Source organism: Hyla sarda, chromosome 2 (assembly GCF_029499605.1).
Source record: "Hyla sarda isolate aHylSar1 chromosome 2, aHylSar1.hap1, whole genome shotgun sequence".
Lineage (NCBI taxonomy): Eukaryota > Metazoa > Chordata > Amphibia > Anura > Hylidae > Hyla > Hyla sarda.
The window spans coordinates 177,664,644-177,689,020 of record NC_079190.1 but is presented as its reverse complement, the minus strand read 5'-3'; the positions used below and the strand labels follow the sequence as shown (position 1 = coordinate 177,689,020).

The 24,377-nt window shown below is 43.3% G+C and overlaps 1 protein-coding gene across 8 annotated transcripts in view; it reads right to left on the bottom strand.

The window, feature by feature from the left end:
- Nucleotides 1-24,377, bottom strand: part of MCF2L (MCF.2 cell line derived transforming sequence like) — a 307,099-nt gene that overhangs the window by 59,103 nt on the left and 223,619 nt on the right. For all 8 annotated transcript variants that reach the window (XM_056555797.1, XM_056555802.1, XM_056555804.1 and 5 more), the window contains one exon: nucleotides 7,422-7,536. In XM_056555797.1, coding sequence (XP_056411772.1) covers nucleotides 7,422-7,536 — 115 coding nt within the window. The remainder of the gene's footprint in view (nucleotides 1-7,421; nucleotides 7,537-24,377) is intronic.

Below are 24,377 nucleotides of genomic sequence, written 5' to 3'. Positions count from 1 at the left end.
CGCGCATGCGCACTATGCGAATTTCATTACGATTTTTGCATGGGAAAAAAAGTGAACAAACATAGCAAATATGCACATTTCGCGAACATAGGACGAATATTCGTCGATATATTCGCGAAATATTGCGAATTCGAATTTGGCCCCTGCCGCTCATCACTAGTTATAAACAGCTCAGGGGAAATGGCAGCTTTAATAATAAGGTACAAAAAGGAATTAAGAAAAAAATGACAATCAGAAAAAAAAAATGTTTCTTGCTCTAATTAGGAAATAAATGTCCAAGTAATACATTCCCTTTAAATGTCTTGTAGTGTACATTATTCCCAACTGAGATCCTTGTCTGACCTTTCTTTTCATTAAAGGGGTACTCCGGTGGAAAAAAAAAAAAAAGGTTTTCAAATCAACTAGTGCAAGAAAGATAAGCAGATTTGTAAATTACTTCTATTTAAAAATCCGCTGCTGTATACTACAGATATACTACAGAGAAATTTGGGAAGTTCTTTTCTGTCTGACCACACTGCCCTCTTCTGTCCATGTCAGGAACTGTCCAGAGCAGGAGAGGTTTTCTATGGGGATATGATTCTAATCTAGACAGTTCCTGACACGGACAGAGGTGTCAGCAGAGAGCACTGTGGTCAGACAGAAGAGAAATTCACAAATGTCTCTGTTTTATACAGCAGCTACCAGGTACTGGAAGGATTAAGATTTTTTAATAGAAGTAAATTACAAATCTGCTTAACTTTCAGGCACCAGTTGATTAGAAAACATTTGTTTTGTACTTGTTTCTACCGGAGTTCCCCTTCAAAGAATTATGTTCCAGGTTGTAAGCCGTATTGAGTTGGTATAGTTACATAGTTGTAAGGTTGATTTGAAGATAATGCACAGCCTGTCCTCCCAGCACCCATATAAAGTATGCCATCTCTTCTGCCACCTTTCCCCCAGTGCCCCAGCTCTCTGAAGAGTGTGGACTCTGTTGGTTTGTGAATATTTGCAAATGGAGTGAAATGTAAGCGCAAGACTGAGTGAATAAAAACAGGTTAACCTCATGCGGTGGCACCTCCATCACTTGTTGTGAAATTGAGTCAGTGACAGGGTTATTTTAAAGGTGCCCCCTTCCAACCCATCACCATGCCATGATTTCTCGGTTAAAGAAAAAGAAGCAACCTTATCCTTATAATGAGCTAAATATCAAGTTAGATAAATACACATATGGTCACTAATACATATAAAGATAGAATGGGAGATTTATCTACACTAGTACTAGTGAAAAGTAGAGGAGTTGTCCATAGTGAAGCTACATTCACACTACAGAATTGTGCTCAGAAATTCCAGTGCAGCAGCCTCCCATTAACTTCAATGGGATTCTGCTCAACCGTACATATTCATTCTTTTGGCGAACATCTGCACGGACTGCATTCCTATCAATGGTCGTATGCCTGCGCGGTCCTACCTCCAAAGGATTTTGCCAGCATCCACAGCAGACAGAATCTTTGTAGTGTAAAGATAGACTCAGTGTTCCAGCTCAGAGACATTTTGAAAAGCTAAAGCAACAGCCTATGGATAATTGTGGTCATCATTAACAAGCACAGTATAGGTGCTGTACCCATAACTTAAACTGGGTATGTGCCCTATAATGACATATACATGTCCCTCACTATAAGTTCAGAGTTACTGCGAAGAGCAGTAACCCCTCTGGAAGACATGGCCAACCAGTGTGTCATAACAATTTTTTTTTTCTTATATAGTGCAGTATAGGCTATTATTAGAGAGTAATGTAGTTGTGTATGTGTTGTGCCTACCTGTTTTAGCTGATGTAGCAGGTATGAATTTCTAGACGGGACACAGACAGGCTCAGCATTGCTCCCTGCCAGAGAGCAGTGCTGAGCTTGTCTGTGTCCTGGCTGCAGTCTGAGATTTAGGACTCCAGCATGAGTCGGAAATCTATAAAAAAAAAAAAAGGCTTGCGGCCAGGACTGGTAGGGAGACCCCCTAGTGGTCATTTTTTCAAAGTGGAAAATTAAATAGAAAGAAGCATATTTTTTTAATAACATATTATTGGAAAGTTATTCTGCATACATTAATCTATAATATATTACATATTTTAAATGAAAGGTACCCTTTAAATATATATTCAGCCAACCCACTAGAAGGAGATATATACTTTTAATAAACCATATTTGTATATTTATGGATAGTAGACACACCTTTAATCATGATGGACACACCCATTATTTGAGCATAAGTTGATTTAGAGAAAGCCAAGTGGATAGACGGAGGAACGGACAAAGGTCTCCAGGAAGTCCTGTACAGCCCTCTAGCACAAGGAGGATGATAGCTGTAGGAAGCTAAAGAGGCGGCCATTTTGATGGACATTTCAAGATGGATCCACCACACTGGATAAAGTACTAAGGAAGAAATCCCAGCTGGTGAGACAAGATTTATGGGCATGCCTACATAACCCTCCTACATTATTTACTTATGCTAAGGACTGCTTCTACATACAGATTACTTGTTTTATGTACTGTATGCCATGATGTCAAGAAGATTACAATAAATGGATGTTCTCTTATAGAAACAAAGAGCTCACTCTCTCCAAGGTCAGAACGGGTAATCATTTCGTGATCCAGTCATATTTAACAAACCTCACACATCCTATATATTTCTAACATCATTTTATTTCTATTGTTCACATCCTACAAATTAATGTCCTGTAACTGTACGAAGCCCAAACCCCACCAGTTGTAATGGAGCATACCCAAATGAGAATAATCTAGACTTGACAATCTAGAAGAGATTTTGGCTGCGGGATTACAGAGCTACATGCACATGTTTGTACAGGCACAGTAACTGAAACCAGTCTTATTGTTCCATAGCTACTGAAGAATAGTGTTGAGCGGCATAGGCCATATTCGAATTCGCGAATATTCGCGAATATATGGACGAATATTCGTCATATATTCGCGAATATTCGCATATTCATTATATCCTCGTTTTATTTTCGCATATGCGAACATTCGCATATGCGAAAATTAGCATATGCTAATTTGCGCATATGCGAATTTCCGCGCGCCATTCTCACACAGTAGTATTACAGCCTTCTTTACACCACACAAGCTGGAAGCAGAGAGGGGTGATCACTGTGATGTGTGCTGTGATGAAAAAAATAAAAAATAAAAAACGAATATTCGTAATTACGAATATATAACGCTATATTCGCGAAATTTGCGAATTCGCGAATATGCGATATTCGCGAATAATATTCGAATTGCGAATATTCGCGAGCAACACTACTGAAGAACTGTTCTGTGACTGAATTCTAGTTGTCTGGTCCCTGCGGGGTAATGTTTCTATTAAAGTCTTCCCTTCAAGAAATGCTGGGGATATTTTGTCTCTGCAGCAAGAGCTGTCACATGTGATCTCAACAAGCGGAAGACTAGAATGCCTGCAGTGAGAATTCAACGTGACGCTCTGTTATACACCATGACATGCTGCTGCAGCCTAAGCCATAGCTCCCATGCCCTTTAAAGGGGTATTCCACCAAAAAACATCTTCTCCCTTATCCAAAGGATAGGGGACAAGAGGTATGATCGCGGGGGTCCCACCGCTGGGGACCCCACGATCTTCAGCATGGCACCCCAGTCATCTGTGCACAGAGCGAACTCCACTCCTTGCCGGATGACTGGTGATTACAGCCGCCACGCCCATTCCATAGACAAGAATGGAGGGGGCGTGGCGTGACATCACGAACGCAGAAGCTCCAAGCTTCGATGTTCCGGCCGCCGCCGGCCTGGAGATCAGATGTTTTTTTGGCAGAGTACCCCGTTAAGGCTGTATTCACACATGCAGTATCCTGTGCATTTTTGATGCGCAGGATTTGAAGCTGCAGATGTGATGCTGTTTTCAGTCATTTAGCTTACATTGAACTCTGCAGCATAAAATCTGCAGCTTCCAATCCTGCTCATCAAATATGCGCAGGATACTGTATGTGTAAATACACACTTAAAGGGGTACTCTCGTGGAAAACTTTTTATTTTTTTTAATCAACTGGTGCCAGAAAGTTAAACAGATTTGTAAATTACTTCTCTTAATCCTTCCAGTACTTATTGGCTGCTGAATACTACAGAGAAAATTATTTTCTTTTTGGTACACAGAGCTCTCTGCTGACATCATGACCACAGTGCTCTCTGCTGACATCTCTGTCCATTTTAAGACATTTAGGAGAAAATCCCCATAGCAAACATATGCTGCTCTGGGCAGTGATGTAAAATGGACAGAGGTGTCAGCAGAGAGCACTGTGCTCGTGATGTCAGCAGAGAGCACTGTGTTCCAAAAATAAAATTATTTCCTCTGTAGTATTCAGCAGCTAATAAGTACTGGAAGGACAAATACTTTTTTAATAGAAGTAATTTACAAGTCTGTTTAACTTTCTGGCACCAGTTGATTTAAAAAAAGAAAAACGTTTTTCACCAGAGTACAGTTTCCTGGAAAGTGGATTGGTCGTCGTGGGCCAGTTGAATGGCCCCCAAGGTCTCCCGATCTGACCCCCTTAGACTTTTATCTTTGGGGTCATCTGAAGGCAATTGTCTATGCTGTGAAGATGCGAGATGTGCAGCACCTGAAACTAGGGATACTGGAAGCCTGTGCTAGCATTTCTCCTGCGGTGTTGCTATCAGTGTGTGAAGAGTGGGAGAAGAGGGTTGCATTGACAATCCAACACAATGGGCAGCACATTGAACACATTTTATAAGTGGTCAGAAACTTGTAAATAACTCATGAAAGAATAAAGTTACGTTAAAACCAAGCACATCATTGTTTTTCTTGTGAAATTCCCACAAGTTATAAGTTTGATGTGTCACATGACCCTCTTCCTATTGAAAAAACAAAAGTTAGATTCAAAATGGCCGACTTCAAAATGGCCGCCATGGTCATCACCCATCTTGAAAAGTTTCCCCCCTCACATGTACTGATGTGCCACAAATAGGAAGTTAATATCACCAACCATTCCCATTTTATTAAGGTGTATCCATATAAATGGCCCACCCTGTAGAGTGCTACTAACACACAAATATCCTTACTGTGTGTAGACATCTAATCAGTGACAGTAGAACGTACATGACACAGTCACTGACTAGAGGCTTATATGCAATATCCTGTTTGTTGATAGTGGTGATAAGAGCAATTTGTACTGTAAATGTAAATTTTCTTTACTAGGATTCTGGCATTATGAGTTTAGCACTATAATGAATACTATGGTACTGGCAGGGGATAGGCATGGAGATAATGGGCATGGCAGAAAAGCGAGGAGGCCAACTATAGTTTTTTCTATTTAAAGAGTACCTGTCATTTGTAAAAACTTTGTATACAATGTAGATAATAACATTATATATTGCCTGTGTGTCTCTGTGCATAGACCAAATACAGTGGGTGGACAAGCAGGGCACGGTGACACTCTCCCAGCTCACCCAGCAGGATGATTGAGAAGCCAGGAGCCTGTACAGAGCCCTGCTTGTCCTGCCCTCATTTCCTGTATTTTGTCTCTGCATAGCTACAGGGACAGCATTTTCGTCATAAAACATTTATGTTATGTTCAGTACGTAATACCATATTTGTTACTTTAAAGGGTACTCCGCCCCCCAGCATCCGGAACAATGAGTTCCGAACGCTATGTGCAGGCTTCTGTGTTCACACCTGCCCCCTCCCATAGACTTGCATTGAGGGGGCGGGACTTGACATCACATGACGGGGCGTGACATCATGAGGAGGCGGGCATGAACACGGAAGCCCGCACACAGTGTTCAGAACTCAATGTTCTGGATGCTGGGTAGTGGAGTAACCCTTTAAAGTTTTCAGATGTTTAAGAATGTACAATGTATACAATAAAAATGGAATGAAAAGGTGTGTCAAAAGTCAAAATATTTGGATAAATTGTTAGGGTCAACAGCACCGCAATCTATATTATTCTGACTGTAATAAAAAAAAAAAAACTAACATGGTGAGACAACCACCGGTTGCTTGTATAAGGGCACACATGTCCTCTATTGAGGGATGCACTTAGTTTGAGAGCTGCATGCAGTTAGTATGCCTTTTACAAGAGGTATACTCTTCAAAGCCTGTACCTAAATAAACATAGAGATGGCACTTCACAGACCACTAAAGATTGATGGTGTGGTCAAACAGTAACCCTGCTTTTCTACCCCTTCATCATGGCAAATAAATAGAAAAGATGTGAATTAGGACCATAGATATATGGCTATGCATAGCAGAAGCATAAAAAAATGAAACAGACATTGATGCCAGAAACACTAAACCGATAAACAGATTTTTTTTTTTACTGAAAGAGTAGTAGATGTTCAGATCAATCTTCCAGCAGATGTGGTTGGTAAATCCACAGTAAGTGAAGGTAACCATGTCTAGGATAATCACATGTCTATCCTAAGGTAAATAAGGAAGTAATTAAAGACAGACTAGATGAATCGGTCCTGGTCTTTTTTTTTTTTGCCAATAATCTTTTATGTTTCAAGATATTTTAAGTAGAGTGCTCCTTTATTTTAACTAAATAAATACATGACCACTATTCTTACCAGCTACAGATCCCAGTATAAAGATTTGAAATACAGTGTAGTTAATAAATGAGAGCATTTGTTCTTCCTTATTTATATGATCTTCTTTATATGATTTTCCTTAACATAAAAGCCTTTGTGGACTGGGTCCAAGCCTGAATCTGGGAGTATCATTGCATTCTGTATCTTGCCATCTGTAAGGTCTTCACACATAAGTATATAAAACACTAGGAGGTTTTACAACAGAAAATGTTTGCTGGCTCAACAACACTAGCAATGCTGCCAGCAGATATATCCATGGAAAAATAAAGCTCTTTTGGTGTCCAAGGCTTTCACGATACATCCTAACAGCAGTTCATGGATAAGGATCATTTACTTGCCTTTACCTCCCCGTTTTCACAAACCCTGTTCATCTTTATTGTACAGTACATACTTCCCATTTCCTTCTACTCCAATTCTTCCTACAAGGTGCTACCTGACAGTCCCCCTTCACTAGTAAGTAGGTGTTAGTTAAACTATGGATGTATTTTGGACATTCTAGAAGCAAAATACACTCCACAAGCTTTCTGTCCTGTGTCTTTTAATCACGAGAAAAGGCATACACCAGAGCCTTTCCCAGGAAAAGGGAAGCGTTACATGACTGCGAGCACAATAACGCTGCTGGGCTGTATTTGTTCTGCTTTGGGCAAACAATTCATTTGTTTTCAGATGTTCATCTGCTCCACGCCCTGCCAAATCACCTGCACCTAGAATAAACCAATACTGACTGCAATGGAGACATGATAAAAGCTAATTCAGTCATCAATGCCTGATTCTATCATTATATCAAAACTAATATGTGACTAAGGTGCCCATTCATCGTACCTGGGAACACTGGTTAAATACGTCAGGACATTCTGGAACTCAGTCTCTGGGATTTCACTGAAGGCTGGGTATTCAGGAAATGTGATGACAGGACAGCCATTTTCACCCCTTCCACCTACAAAGACAATGCATTTTGGGATTAACATGAGTAACTATAAAAATTGGGTAACACATAGACAAAATCATGCATGTGAAATAAATAAAAAAATCCATGCAAAATCAGTGTGAAAATTGACAAGATTATCCCCACTGACTTCAACATGGGAGTCAAAGGCACAGGGGTCACTGATTTTGCTGTGAAAACACTGTGATCATGCAGTAGAATCTGCTACTGTGAATTTTAAATGCATTTGTTTTGTTACAACAATTCGATCGCGCAAATCACTTCATTAAACTCAATTTAATGCTGTCCAGGCTCCAGGCATCTAAAATGCCGGATCCACATGTGAGAACATGGGGCAAGGAACTCTGGGAAGGTGGGTAGGCAGGATGACCCTGAATCACATGCAGGATGCAGCCTATCAGCAGCCACCCCTTTGATGTCACAGCCCTATATAATCGGCAGCCATCTTGCGGCCAGTCACATCAGCATTCTATTACAGAGAGAGGGACAGAGAGCAATGTGTGTTGCAAAGAAAAGCATTTTTACAGCAGCGATTCACCTCCCAGTCACATCAGCATTCTATTGCAGAGAGAGGGACAGAGAGCAGTGTGTTGCACAGAAAAGCTTTTATACAGCAGCGATTGACCTCAAGCCCAAATCCAGCCTAAAAGCACTGATAGGGAAGGGAGAGAGATTGAGAGAGAAAGTGCAATTTTGGGTGTAGTACACAGTGACTGTGTGCTGCAGCACTGGTGTGTACAACAACTGAAAAGCTAATAGTAGCCAGCCAGTTAGGGTGAGCAGAGCACTAAAAGTGTATTATCCTCTATTAAGTGTAACCTGTGCGTACATCTAAGTGGTGTACCATTTTGTTCCTGTTAAAGTCTTAAGGGCCTAGATACTGTGAAAGGCCAGCCAAAAGTTCACACCTGCTGGTGTTGTAGACAAGTGGAGCATATTGTACCCCCCTCATATATGCACTAAGTAGGCAGAGAAGTGCCTGGACGTGCACAGAGGAGTGGCAGAAGCCTAAATTCATCAGGCAGAGGTCGCAGCAGACAAGGGGCGAGTGGCAGCAGGAGTTGCAGCGAAAGGCCTGGGCTCCCGGTATTAGCTAGCGGTCGTGTCTCGACCGGCAACCCATCTGCCATCATCAATTGTTTAACACGGTCATCCACTTCATCACATGTGACACCCCCAGTCAACAATCGGTAGGTTCCTCAGACACAACCCTCAGTTGGCATGGCCCGGGAGAAGTCCCTGTCCTCCCATTGCCTCTGTCCTATGCTGTTCCCTCCCCCACAGAAATATCTTATGCTGTGGGTTCAGCTACACTATTTAGTGAGGACGTTCTACTAGAGGACAGTCAGCAGCTACTGCCCAGCCAAGAAGTGAAGGAGACATCCGCCACTTCCTCCACTAGGTGGGCAAGTAGTTATGAGGAGAGTGGCATGGGAGGTGGTGTTGAGAGCGTTCAGGCTCCTGAAGCAGACACTGTTGAGCAACCTGAGGAGGACATCAGTGACGTGCAGACACAAATCAATGATGATGACGATGATGATCAGGAGAAGAGGGTTGCAGGTTGCCCTCGAGGCAGCAGCTGAGCCAGCAAGGTGGTAGCATGGATGGCAGGCAGCATGGTGGCAGAAGTGGAAAGTCTGGAGCCAAATGTACCCGGGGTAGACCACCTGCTTCGCGGCAGCCTACCTTCCTGGGAGGTAGTGGAACAGGGGTTCTTGGAGTCGGCGCAGTAGCAGTCAATTAGTGCAGACTGTTGGTGGGGAAATCAGCTACTCGGCAGTGTGGCAGTTGTTCATCAAGCATCCAGAGGATGTTAACCTGGTCACATGCAAGATGTGTCGGCAGAAGGTGAAGCGTGGCCAGGGTCCCAATGTTAAACACTACCAAAAAGAGTTCCCCTTAGGGGTCTCTGGGCACTAATATAATACAACAAAATTCCTTGGGGGAATAAAACCCCTCAGGGTTAACCCTGACTAGAGACACCCAAAATAATTTTAAGACTTAACTTTTACCAAAATAATAAAGAAATTGTTCTCAGTGGCCACTAGGTGGCAGTGATATGTTAAAATTACAGCACTGTGCATGGAAATGTTAATCTGTATTGATTATGCTATGTAGCATGTATAGGTTCATGGGTGATTGTATTTTGTTTCATTTTAAACAGCTAGCTGGCTTAAAAGCCAATATGTTACACTGTAGTTGTACCATGCATCCAGCATTGGTGTGTTTAGGCTGACTCGTTTTGAAAGTTTTATAGCCAGCTATCCGTTCAACATTCCCTATACAAGTTAACAAGCCCTATGTCACAGTGCTGAGCTAAAATTTATCTACCTCCTGCCTAACGTTTCGCCATTAGATGGCTTTTTCAAAAGCGCAAGGCTGTTCTTCACATGGTTTGCCTTGGCAAACTGAGTCACACAGGGGAGTAACTGCAAAGTCATTCATCAAGAAATCAAATCATGGCTTACTCCAGGAAAACTGGAAATGGGAACCATGGTGACCGACAATGGGAAGAACATCTTGTCTGCACACGTGTTCAATCTGGTTGCCAAATGGTTCCTGAAGTGTTCCCCCCATCTGCAAGACATCCTAACAATAGGAAGGAAACTTTGCATTCACTTCAGCCACTTGTACATTGCAAAGCACACCCTCTTTGAGCTGCAGCATCCGAACGGTATCCCCAAACATAGTCTGAACAGAGAAAAGCCATCACTGATTTCTTGATGATCCAAGCAGATAGGGGGACTCCACTTTGTAAATTCAATGTCAACCAGTGGTAGCTCATATGTGACACCTGCCGTTTGCTCAGGCCAGTGTTTCCCAACCTATTTAGCCTCGGGGAACCCTTTGAAAAAAAATTATTTCGCAGGGAACCCTTACCAAAGTTGCCGAGCAAAAAAAAAAAAAAGAAAAGGAAAAGGAAACCCGCAATGCAATGTACAACATCAATTTATCTGTGGGTATGTAGATTACAGTGCTGCTTTATACAGCAACTCACATGTGACGTCTTCTAAAATCAGCATTGTTTCCTTTTCGCCTCCATCTGATCTGCGCCGTCAATTTCTTCCAGCCACAATTCTTCACCGTAAAACCTGCAAAACAAACCTATTAGGCTCCACACTTTACCAGCATCAGCCTCCAGATTACCCTTTTAGAAGTGAGGAGGAATAAAGGGGCATATTGGTGTAAAGGGGTAACAGAGGGGTGCAGAAAGGTGTACATGGGCGACAGGTGAGTAGAGGAGCGTACATGGGTGACAGAGGGGTGTAGAGGAGCGTACATGGGTGACAGAGGGGTGTAGAGGAGTGTACATGGGTGACAGAGGGGTGTAGAGGAGTGTACATGGGTGACAGAGGGGTGTAGAGGAGTGTACATGGGTGACAGAGGGGTGTACAGGGGTGAAAGAGGGTAAAGAGTGACAGATGGTTGTAAAAGAGTGTATGGGTGATGGGGGCATAGGGGGTGACAGAGGGGTTTACATGGGTGACAGGGGGTGTAGAGGAGTGTACATGGGTGACAAAGGGGTGTAGAAGAGTGTACATGGGTGACAGAGGGGTGTTGGGGGTGTAGAGAAGTGTACATGGGTGAAAGAGGGATGTAAAAGAGTGTACATGGGTGACAGGGGGGTGTAGGGGTTAAAGAGGGGTGGACTGGAGTGACAAGGTGGTAACAGAGGGGTGGACAGGGGTGACAAGGTGGTAACAGAAGGGTGGACATGGGTGACAAAGGGACAGAGGGGTGAATAGTGGGGGTTGGAAACTGGTGATAGGGGAGGTAGATTGGGGGGTGGTCAGAGGGGTGGTGAACATGGGTGACAGGGGCAGACAAGGTGGACATGGATGACAGGAAAGGGGACAAGGGTGAAAGGGGTAACAGAGGGGTGGACAGGGGTGACAAAGGGACAGAGAGGCGAATAGTGGAGGTTGGACATTGGTGGGTGGTCAGAGGAGTGGTGAACATGGGTGACAGGGGCGGACAAGGTGGACATGGATGACAGGAAAGTGGACAAGGGTAAAAGGGGGTAACAGAGAAGTGACAGGGGGGAGAGGGTGCACTACCTTAATTAAGCTGAGCCGAGCCATCCTTCTGCGGGGGGCGGGAACAATCCAATGCACTATCCTCACTATCATGACGCGCAGGCCAGGGCGGGAGATTTAAAAAAAAATTGCGGGAGATTTAAAAAAAAATTTGCCTGCTGGAGCCCGCGGAACACCCCGGTGATTCCGGGGAACCCCAGTTGGGAATCACTGGTTCGGGCCCTTTGAGGAAGCCACCTTATTAGTCAGTTGCCAGGATTACGGGATGAACAACGTCATTCCACTGCATCATTTACTACAGCAAGTGTTGGAAACGATGGCTGGTCAGGGCACTGGTGAAGTGGTGCCTACATCTCACGGCCACATGAGCCCTGTGGGGGCTGAACTGAAGGAGGAGGAGGAGGGGCACAATGGAGCACAGGTTAGGTTTAGCGAGATGTGTGGTTTTTCTAGTCATCTGACAGGAGGGGAGGAGCAGCCAGAGGAGCTAGAATGTTATGATGAAGGCGAGACAGAGGACCCAGACACACTGTGGCAGTATGCAGTGGAAATGGAGGCAGGGAGTCCCTCCGAGTCACTTGCACAAATGGCACGATGCATGCTCACTTGCTTGCGTAGTGACCACCGAATTGTCACCATTCGGGAGCGGGATGACTTCTGGCTCTCCACCTTATTGGACCCTCGATACTGGCAGAAAATGGGGGCCTTTATTACACCCATTGAGGGGGAGGACAAACTGACCTACTACAGAGATATCCCCCATCTGTGCCATCGTCCTTCGTCTCGCAGGTCTGACTGGGGGGGGGGGGGGGCCTCTTCACTCACCTTCCACTGCCATGGCTGCTGGGGAGGGGTGGGGTGGCAGGAGCATTACCAGCTCCATCAGCAGCAGCCTGAGTCTACAGTCACTGATGAGTAGCTTTCTTCACCCACATAGGGAAGCAACTCATCAGCAGCAGGTAGACCTGGAGCAGGAACCAGCAGGTGGTGGCATACCTTGACATAACCATGCCAACACACCTTGAAGATCCGCTGGGCTTCTGGGCAGCCAAACTTGATTTGCGGCTGCAACTAGCAGAGTTTGCCCATGAAAAGCTGTCCTGCCTGGCCAGTAGTGTGCCATCAGAGCGTGTGTTTAGTGCAGCAGGGGCCATAGTAACCCCAAAAAAAGATGAATCAGGCATGGATCAGCCAGGATTTCCACCCACCAATGCCTGATGCATCAGAGTAGATTGACCATGGAGCCACACCAACACTTCACAAATATGGATAGTGCAAAACGTATTTAAGGTGCTGCTCCCCAGTTACAGACATTCCTCCCCATCAGACCACAAGTAAGTATTGAGGATATGCATTAGCTAAAACCTCTCCCTATTTCCACCTACAAACACTGCCATTTCACAGGCTTTTAAGGTGTAAATAGGGACCGCCCTTTTTAGAGCGAGTAACATTTGCCAAGAAGAGAATTAATATTGAGAAAGTAGGGCCTTACAGGGGAAGTTTTAACCCCATCGGTTACAATGAACCATACATCGTTCCCTGCCACCTTTTAGAGGTCTTTGCATCACATCAATACTTGGTGGTGTAGGTGGCACATGGTGATTTTTGCACACCTTTCCTTTGTTTGATTTAAAAAAAAATTGGGTACATATATTTTATCCTAGGAATATTATTAAAAGTTTAGTTTTACGTAATGCATATCCTCAATACTTGTGCACACTTTTACACAAGATACCATTTTTTTCTGCCTACCTGCCTCAGCTACTATTCTGATCCTGCCACCCGCCTGATGCCACATATCTGATGCCAAGTTCTCCTTTTTTCACCCACCTTCGTCACCGGCTACTGGTATTGCCACCCACTGCCCCACTATGTCACCTGGTCACTTTCAGGACTCCTGATGCTGCTGGTGCCACCACCAGGCTGTCTCATTCTGCCACCATATGTTCTCCTCATGCCGCTGCCACCTCCAGGCTGCCTCATTCAGCCACTATATGGTCTCCTCATGCTGCCGCCAATTCCAGGCTGTGTCATTCAGTCACTATATAGTCTGTTCTTGCTGCCACCAACTCCAGGCTGTGTCATTCAGCCACTATATAGTCTCCTCATCCTGCCGCCAACTACAGGCTGTGTCACTGTACCGCCATGTGGTCTCCTCATGCTGCTGGCATATTAAATTAAACTTTTTAGGTTCATCTATTGGAAATCTTCAATTTAAATGTTAAAAAATATCTTTAATCTTTTCAATTGTGAGGCCCTATTGTCTAGTCAGGCTGTTGCCACCTCCAGTCGTGGTCATTCAGCCACTATATGGTCTCCTCATGCTGCCGCAACCTCCACGCTGTGTCATTCAGCCACTATATGGTCTCCTCATGCTGCCGCCACCCCCACGCTGTGTCATTCAGCCACTATATGGTCTTCTCATGTTGCCGCCAACTCCAGGCTGTGTCATTCAGCCACTATATGGTCACAGCTGTGTCACTGTACCGCCATGTGGTCTCCTCAAGCTGCTGGCACATTAAATAAAACTTTTTAGGTTCATCTATTTGAAATCTTCAATTTAAATGTTAAAAAATATCTTTAATCTTTTCAATTGTGTGGTCTCATCAGGCTGTTGCCACCTCCAGGCTGTGTCATTCTGCCACTATATGTTCTCTTCATGCTGCCGCCAACTCCAGGCTGTGTCATTCTGCCACTATATGTTCTCCTCATGCTGCTGCCACCTTCACGCTGTGTCATTCAGCCACTAAATGGTCTCCTCATGCTGCCGCCAACTCCAGGCTGTGTCATTCAGCCACTATATGGTCTCCTCATGTTGCCGCCAACTCCAGACTGTGTCATTCAGCCACTATATGGTCACAGCTGTGTCACTGTACCGCCATGTGGTCTCCTCATGCTGCTGGCACATTAAATAAAACTTTTTAGGTTCATCTATTTGAAATCTTCAATTTAAATGTAAAAAAATATCTTTAATCTTTTCAATTGTGTGGTCTCATCAGGCTGTTGCCACCTCCAGGCTGGGTCATTCAGCCACTATATGGTTTCTTCATGCTGCCGCCACCTCCACGCTGTGTCATTCAGGCACTATATGGTCTCCTCATGCTGCCACCACCTCCATGCTGTGTCATTCACCCACTATGTGGTCTCCTCATACTGATGCCACCTCCAGGCTCTGTCATTGTGCTGCTCTGCAACAGTGATTCTAATAGTGATGTCTCTAATCCGCATGTCATACTGAATAACAGTATAGTTATACTAACCCAGCACACACCCCATGCGTGTTACAGCAAGGCAAAGTGTTCTACACCCCTATTGAGACTCTCTGTAGGCCAGAAATAGCCATTTTTAATACAGATTCAGCGCAAATAAATCAGGACCGAACCAAATTTTTTTCGGATAATTCGGCAAATTGGCCAAATTGAATTTTTCGAAAATTCACTCATCTCTACTAGTGGACACTAGAGGGAGCCTCAGGACTTAAAGCTGTGCAGCTGATATTCTTATACATCTGCCATTAACATGAAGTGGCCAATAGTTTGTTACAATCTGGATAAATTCACTACTTTGTTGTTCTCCCCTTACTACTGGACACTAAGGGCTTGTTTACATTGCCATTGTGCTCCAGCAAGGGGAGCTCCATCGACCAGTCCGTTGGAAGCATGGGAGTTGAGCAGAGAAAAATAGTGCATATCCTATTTCTTTTTAAATTATTGCAATGTACAAAATACTATTTTTTGTTGCAACTAAAGTAAAATCGACATGCAAAGCCACAAGGTCTGGACAACAGGATCAGATGCCCTGAATCATTTTCCAAGTGTCCTGTGCAGGAAATGCTGCCACATACATATATACCATAGAAAGAGAGCAGAGTACTTTACATGGCTAATGCAAGGTAGCACTGTAGTTAACTAGGGGGGTTTCATTGGCATTGATATTTTAGCAGGCATTGCTTCAAGCAATATGACTTTCACAGAAGTTTGTGGATATCATGAAGGTAATCTGTGGGCGACATAGGAAGTATGTGGAGCAATAGCAAGGCTCAAAGACAGAAAAGGTGTGTCTACTAGTCTGGGTAAACAAAGAAGTCGGAATGATGGGTCACATATCAACAGAATTATTTATCTAGAGCTATGCTGTATGTTTATATGATGGGGCAATTATTGGGAGATGAGGCAAAAGTGGGGTAGGAGGGGTAGGCTGAGCTGTGACCTTCAGCTATTGTAAATGGTGGTAGATCATGTGTTATCTATACATATATATATATATATATATATATATATATATATATATATCTTCCTCTACTAGGATGCACTTTATACTCACTCTGCTAGTATCTGCCTAGATGTTATCCCAGTCATTTATTCCATGGTTTACTCTATATTAGTAGGTAGCCAGGGGATACTTGGTTTACTCTATATTAGTAGGTAGCCAGGGGATACTTGGTTTACTGTATATTAGTAGGTAGCCAGGGGACACTTTAGCATTGTTTTTGTGCAATACTGTTTTATACTCGTGTCATTTTACCTTGTCTTATGGCAATTTGATTTATATATTGCATTGCATATATCCGTGCTCCAAGAGGGAGAGCGCCTGACCCCCTCCAGTGTTTGTCATGATGTTCCCTTCACAGGGCATCTTTTAATCTGGGTTTATCATGTTTTCTGCATTTGATGGCTATTTAATAAACTAAATTTTTTTGCATTATTCATGATTCATTATATCGTTCTTTTTTGGGTGTGCACATAAGTTACAGTTGTGGCCTCTTCTCTTTGCTTTGTATATTCGTCCTTTGCCCACTGTGTGCACCCCAGCTTTGTTATGCATTTAGTGGAGCCCCCCCTCAACCACAGCTCCAGTTATCTATATCCTGGTGTCACCTTACTGGTGTTATCTTCCCCGTGATGATAATGAAGCTTATTAGCCCAGGGCATATTTGAGGGATATTCTTCCATATGGATAGTGAAATGGAAAATTATAAAAAAAAAATCAATAAAAATGTTTGAAAAATATGTTTGACATAAACATAATTCAAACAATACGTCATTTTCTGATGACACATCCCCAGGGCAACATCCCCCCTGATTCATATCATACTAACCAAGCACAGTCACAGTTACTGAACAAACAGAAGAAATTGTCAATGTAGAAGTTTATCTTCTAACAATCCACGGCTCTGTAGGTTCAAGGAATCCACAAATCTAGTTTTAGCTTTTCAGGTAAAGAAACTAAACAGTGAATCCAATGCTCTAAGGACAAAGAGGCATCTTAAAGAACTCTCCTGTGTGAAAACCCTGAAGAAAATCAATATAGGAGAAAAACAGCACCATGTGTAAATATTGTTCTGGGTGTAAACTTGACTCTGCTTACTATACCATATGTACTCAAAAGAGAAAAAAAGAAGTAGCATCTGTTTTCAAATGAAGTAAATATTCTACCTCAGTCCTGCGAGCCACATTGTTACATTTTAATTAATAAATGGGTAAGCACTTATTTCTACGTATACATAAAAAAAACTGTTTACATTTCAGGTAACCAAAAGGCATGCATTTTTCAAAGCAGTACCCGATACAGTCAAGAAACACACACAAAAGGAATTCAACTGCAACAAAGCCTTACTGCCTTATGTTAACCCATAGCTCTTCCTGTGCCTGTCTTATGGACTTAGGCCTGTATCCTAATGGCTGTATCACAAGCCTGATCCCTGAACTTTGACTTTTGCTCCTGAGCCTGTATCTTGAACTTGAAACCTGAACCTACGCCTGTATCCCATTCCCAGAATGTGGGCTCCTGAACCCGGCTTATTGAGAAGACTGAGGCCTGGAGTTGGGCCTGTACCCTGCACATGAAGTCCTGTATCCTGAACCCTGGTAATCTTTAGTGTTGCTCGCGAATATTCGCAATTCGAATATTATTCGCGAATATCGCATATTTGCGAATTCGCGAATTTCGCGAATATAGCGCTATATATTCGTAATTACGAATATTCATTTTTTTTTTCTTCACAGTACACATCACAGTGATCATCCCTCTCTGCTTCCAGCTTGTGTGGTGTAAAGAAGGCTGTAATACTACTGTGTGAGACTGGCGCGCGAAAATTCGCATATACGAAAATTAGCACATGCTAATTTGCGCATATGCGAATTTTCGCGTATGCTAAATTTTGTATATGCTAATATTCACATATGTTAATTTCCGCATACGCGAATTTTCGCATATGCGAAAATAAAACGAGAATATAACGAATATTCGAATATTCGCGAATATATGACGAATATTCGTCCATATATTCGCGAATATTCGCGAATTCGAATATGGCCTATGCCGCTCAACACTAGTAATCTTGTCTCTGCTGTTCCCTCTAGAACTTTGGCTTTGCTGTTGCTACTACTGTATAACCTTTACTCAACTATCCCTGCTTCAACCTTGGCTTAACTCTTTCCACTCTGTTCAATTGTTTCTGCTGCAGCCACATTACTAGATTGGAACTCTGTTGTTCTTGTTTTGTAACATAACTCTGCTACTTCTCTATTGTGACTTAGCTCTGTCTTAAATCTGATTATACCTGTGAACCAGGGCCGGACTGACCATCGGCAAACCGGGCATTTGCCCGGTGGGCCAGGCCATCCAGTTGGCTGTCTGTCTCGGCGCAATGTTTAACTTTTTTTTTTTGGTGTGTGGCTCCGGCCGGTCAGCCCTGCTTCTCCGACCGCACTTTCCCTCTTCCCCCGGCCACACTTTCCCCCTTCCTCCGGCCGCACTTTCCCCCTTCCTTCGGCCGCACTTTCCCCCTTCCTTCGGCCGCACTTTCCCCCTTCCTCCGGCCGCACTTTCCCCCTTCACAGGCCGCACTTTCCTCCTTCACAGGCCGCACTTTCCCCCTTCACAGGCCGCACTTTCCCCCTTCACAGGCCGCACTTTCTCCCTTCACCGGCCGCACTTTCCCCCTTCTCCAGCTGCACTTCCCCCCTCCCCCCCTTCCCCGGCCGCCCACAATGCTGCACTAACGGCAGGCGCAGGGGCTTCCCCGCACAGGTGCGCACATATGCACATCTGCTTCCACCCCCTGAGATGGCCCTGCCAACAACTCCTGGCGCCGAGTGACCATACCTCGGCATGAGGAAGAAGAAGTGGAGGCCGGTGCAAAGCACACCTTAGCAGATGGGACTCGGCACGCCCTGCATGCGGAATGGGGGTAAGGTGACTGAGAGGGGTGGTGGGGGGGGGGGTTGGATGTATGTATGATGTGTGTATGTATCTATGATGTGTATTACATATGTATTATGTATGTATATATTATGTATGTATGATGTATTATATATGTCTGATGTGTGTGTATGATGTTTGTATTTATTTATGTATTATTTATGTATTATGTATGTAGGATTTGTGTGTACATATATATGTATGATTTGTGTATGTATGACGTGTGTATATATGTATTATGTATCAGAATAAAGGAAAAAAGAAAGTTGCCTCCAGCTCTGACAAGGAAAACAGTGCTTGTTGCATAAAAACATCAAACATTTAATATGTATGCATTACTAAAAATACAAAAGTGGACATCAGTCATAAAAGAGAAGTGTAACCAGCGCGTTTCGAGATACATGTTACCATGATTAAGAGCTACATGTAGCTCGAAACATGTCGGCATTTCACTTATCTTTTATGATTGTTGTCCACCTTTTTTTTATTTTTAATGCATACAGATTAAATGTTTGATGTTTTAATACTATAAGCACTGTTTTCTTTTTAATAGCTGGAGGCAACTTTCTTTTTAAAGGACATCTGCAGCGTGATTAACACTTATCCCCTATCCACAGGATAGGGGATAAGTGTTTGATCGTGGGGGGTCCGACCGCTGGGACGCCCTGTGATCTCCTGTACTGGGCCGCGGCTGTCCAGTGCAGGGGGCGTGCCGGCCGCAGCATGACGTTCCCCCCTGGAGAGGACTTAGTTAGGGGTGGGGTACAGAGAAGTCTGGCAGTCGTTGGGGTTGGGGAGTGTAATAGAGAAGCTGGGTATGTTCACATGGAGGAATGTCCAAATGGAATTCTGCAGGCGTATTCTGCACGGACATTCTGCTGCAGCAGAGTCTCATTGCTCTCAATGGGATGCTGCTGCACTGTGCACACTGTGGAACCTACTTGGCAGATGTTTCTGCTGCAGAAATTTCAATTCTGGTATTTTCTAAAAGAATAGACATGTCTATTCTTCTGCGGATTTTGCTTGTAAATGCATTGTTATTTACTGGTGCATTTCTGAGCAGTCCTAGTGCCTGCCAGATTATTCAAATGTGTGAAATGTCCACGTGTTTTCTGTGCTGGCATTACAAAATGGATCAAGGAGGACAGAGAGGTTTTGAGGAGGAGGATGGAGGGGGACAGATGGGTCTGGAGGAGGACGGAGGAGAACAGAGGGGTCTGAAGGAGGAGAAAGATGGAGGAGGACAGAGGGGTCTGGAGGAGGATGGAGGACGACAGAGGGGTCTGGAGGAGGATAGTGGAGGACAGAGGGGTCTGGATGCGGATGGAGGAGGACAGAGGGGTCTGGAGGAGGAGGAAGATGGAGGAGGACTGAGGGGTCTGTAGGAGAATGGGAAAGAGGAGGACAGAGGGGTCTGGAGGAGGAAGATGAACGAGGCAAGAGGGGTCTGGAGAAGGGATATTAAGAAGGACAGTGCAGGGATAGAATTCAGCCAAACTGAGAAGAAACAATGTGTGTCAGTATTATTATTAGGGGTACAATGTGTGTCAGGACACAGTGTCTGGCAGTGTTATAATGATTTATTTTTTCATACAGAGGATGAGGATCTGATGACAAAGTGAGGAGCCAATTATGTCCAAGCGTCAGACTCTTCAGAGAAGATGTAGCTGGAATAAAACCTGGTGCCTGGACCAACAGAGAAGACATCACTCAGGTCACTGGTATCATTGTGTATTCTCCTGACTGTCCCATCAGAGCTGTAGTCACTTGTTAGTTCTGCAGTGATGATGGGTGACGCTGTACCCCAATCTGTGGGTCTACAGCTGTTGCAAAACTACAGGTCCCCTAATGCCTGAGGCTCTCCAGGCATGATGGGAATTCTAGCTTTGCAACAGCTGTAGAATCTCTTGAAATTAGGTGATAGGTGGGGTCTAAGCATTTGGACTCCCACAAAACAATGGGCTGCTTATTCTAAAATGCTCGGGCCTATTTTTTGTCCCAGTCCGGCCCTGCTGTGAACTGTGTTGTTGCAGCTATTCTTCTTATATATTACTGATTAAAACGTATAAAAATCTTTAGAGCCCTTTTAATGGCAACACACATTTACAAGACATGTGATGTAATGATGAATTTCTAGATTTCCAACACCCGAGGGACTGTTAACTGTTTATGCTACAGACACTCATACAAAAACCTTATTTAAAAATAATGATGTGAACCAGTATTGGAGTAGGCACAGAAGAAAACAGCAAATGTACGGTAACTTGGGTAAACACCTGTAAATTTGTCACCTTTGTGTGGAAAATAAAGCGTGAAAAGGTTAAGGTTGACAAACTTACTTAGTTACACAGTGACACATATCCTGCTTCAGTGTGTAAAATTTAAAGGCACATATTCATAAGCTGCTGGAAGACTGCAGAAGTCATATGTGAAGTACTTTTACCAATAAATCATATGTTTGATCATAGCCCCAAAAGATCTGACTTTATGGACCCACACTATCAGCAACACTGGGTGCGGTGGTGCCAAGAGTACCTATGGGTCCAAAAGGTTCAGTTCCTAAAGAACTGACCCTAAAGAGATGAGCATGCTCAATCTTTAGAGGGTTGGACAGGAGAGATCAACAATAAGCTAATTCCATGTGTGTGTGTTGGGGGGAGCATAGGGGAATATTTGGCCAAGCCATCATTTTTCTTGCACTGATATGCTAGGTTTTTCCGAGGATGTTCTGACTTATTCTACAGTGGGGCAAAAAAGTATTTAGACAGCCACCAATTGTGCATGTTCTCCGACTTAAAAAGATGAGATAGGCCTGTTATTTTCATCATAGGTATACCTGAACTATGAGAGACATAATGAGAAAAAAAATCAATAAATCACATTGTCAAATTTTTAAAGAATTTAATTGCAAATTATGGTGGAAAATAAGTAATTGGTCAATAACAAAAGTTCATCTCAATACTTTGTTATATACCCTTTGCTGGCAATGACAGAGGTCAAACGTTTTCTGTAAGTCTTCACAAGGTTTTCACACACTGTTTCTGGTAGTTTGGCCCATTCCTCCATGCAGATCTCCTCTAGAGCAGTGATGTTTTGAGACTTTCGTTGGGTACCAAAGACTTTCAACTCCCTCCAAAGGTTTTCTATGGGGTTGAGATCTGGAGACTGGCTAGGCCACTCCAGGACCTTAAAATGCTTCTTACGAAGCCACTCCTTCGTTGTCCGGGTGGTGTGTTTGGGATCATTGTCATGCTGAAAGACCCAGCCACGTTTCATCTTTAATGCCCTTGCTGATGGAAGGAGGTTTTCACTCAAAATCTCATGATACATGGCCCCATTCATTCTTTCCTACACGGATCAGTCGTCCTGGTCCGTTTGTTGAAAAACAGCCCCAAAGCATGAAGTTTACACCCCCATGCTTCACAGTAGGTATGGTGTTCTTTGGATGCAACTCAGCATTCTTTCTTCTCCAAACACGACAAGTTGAGTTTTTACCAAAAAATTCGACTTTGGTTTCATCTGACCATATGACATTCTCCAAATCCTCTTCTGGATCATCCAAATGCTCTCTAGCAAACTTCAGAAAGGCCCGGACATGTACTGACTTAACCCCTTAAAGACTCATTTTCACCTTAAGGATTCAAAACAATGCACTTGCACTTTAGTTTTTTCCTCCTCACCCTCCCAAAATCATAACACGTTCAATTTTGCACCTACAGACCCATATAAGGGCTTGTTTTTTGCATCACCAATTGTACTTTGTAATGACATTACTTATTTTATAACATAATCTGCAGTGAAACAAAAAATAATTATTTGTGGGGTGAAATAAAAAACAAATAAACACCATTTTGCTAATTTTTAGGGCTTCCGTTTCTACCCAGTGCAAATAAGAATGACACATTATCTTTATTCTGTAGATCCATGCGGATACATAGGATACATCTGGAATGGGTAAATTTTGGTCTGTCATGCAACTTGAAAAAGCCAATTCCCTGAGGGACTACAATGAAATTTTTAAAGAAAATTGCAGCAAGTTAAAACAAATACCCAAGATACTTTCACTATATAAAGATAGCCTCCAAGGGATAATGACAGATGTGTATGTATGAATGAAGCACATTAAATACAGCACACTGGTACTTTAGGCCTAGAGTGCAGACTTCAAGGACCACAACAAAATCAACTGCTGTATTTACTTAAAGGAAAACTGTCAGCTTTCTCCCCCAGCACTAACTAGCAGTACTGGCTGGTAGTGCGGGGGACGCTGATCAATTTGGTCCTTACTGTGCCCGGATCCGCCCCGCCGTTCGGCCGTAATCTTCTATTTTTGGTATATGCAAATGAGGTGTTAACTGGCACTCTGACGACAGTGCTGCTGGCTACAGCGCCGCCCAGCTCATCAATATTCCTCCCCTCCCTCTGCCTCTCCCTCTTCTCCCCGCTCTGTAATGAAGAGAGAGGGGAGGAATATTGATGAGCTGGGCGGCGCTGTGGCCAGCGGCACTGACATCAAAGTGCCAGTTAGCCTGGTTAGTGTGGGGGAAGAAAGCTGACAGTTTTTCTTTAAAGACAGTCAAACTTACATGGGCTTTATGTAAGTACAGTAAAATTCTGCTAATCCAGTACTCTTTGATCTGGAAATGTCACTAATCCACTAAACTGTACAAAATAGTTTAATGCTGGATTCACAGAAAGGCTTGCGGAGATCAGGTCTGCAGTGGTCATAGGTCTGTGGTGATCAATCAGATTAAGTATGCTTTAGTCTAGGTGGACACCAGTGATGTTATCTGCAAGTCAGCACCAGAAAAGTTAGCATTGTACTGGTAGACTATGACCTTGTGTTGGCTCGTTGTTGTCGATGAGCCATGGGTAATACTTTATATATATTTATACTGTGTATCTGCACAGTTTTTTTTCTGCTACACAGAGCTACCGATACATCTAATTAAGTTCAAAACTGCAGAATTTGGATACCTTTGTTGCATTTAGAATGCCAAATTTTCAGAACTTTGCTGTTTTATTTATGAATAGGCACTTGGTCACTCTCAATGTAAAGAATCATGATCATAGCTGCAATATATGCAGTCATGGCAATAAATGTTGGCACCCCTGACATTGTTCAAGAAAATGAAGTATTTCTCACAGAAAAGGATTGCAGGATTTGCTATACACATGTTTATTCCCTTTGTGTGTATTGGAACTAAACCAAAAAAAGGGAGGAAAAAAAGCAAATTGGACATAATGTCACACCAAACTCCAAAAATGGGCTGGACAAAATTATTGGCACCCTTTCAAAATTGTAGAAAAATAAGAATGTTTCAAGCATGTGATGCTCCTTTAAACTCACCTGGGGCAAGTAACAGGTGTGGGCAATATAAAAATGACACCTGAAAGCAGATAAAAAGAAGAGAAGATCACTTAATCTTTGCATTGTGTGTCTGTGTGTGCCACACTAAGCATGGACAACAGAAAGCTGAAAAGAGAACTGTGAGGACTTGAGACCCAAAATTGTGGAAAAATATCAACAATCTTAAGGTTACAAGTCCATCTCCAGAGATATAGAATTGCCTTTGTCCACAATGCGCAACA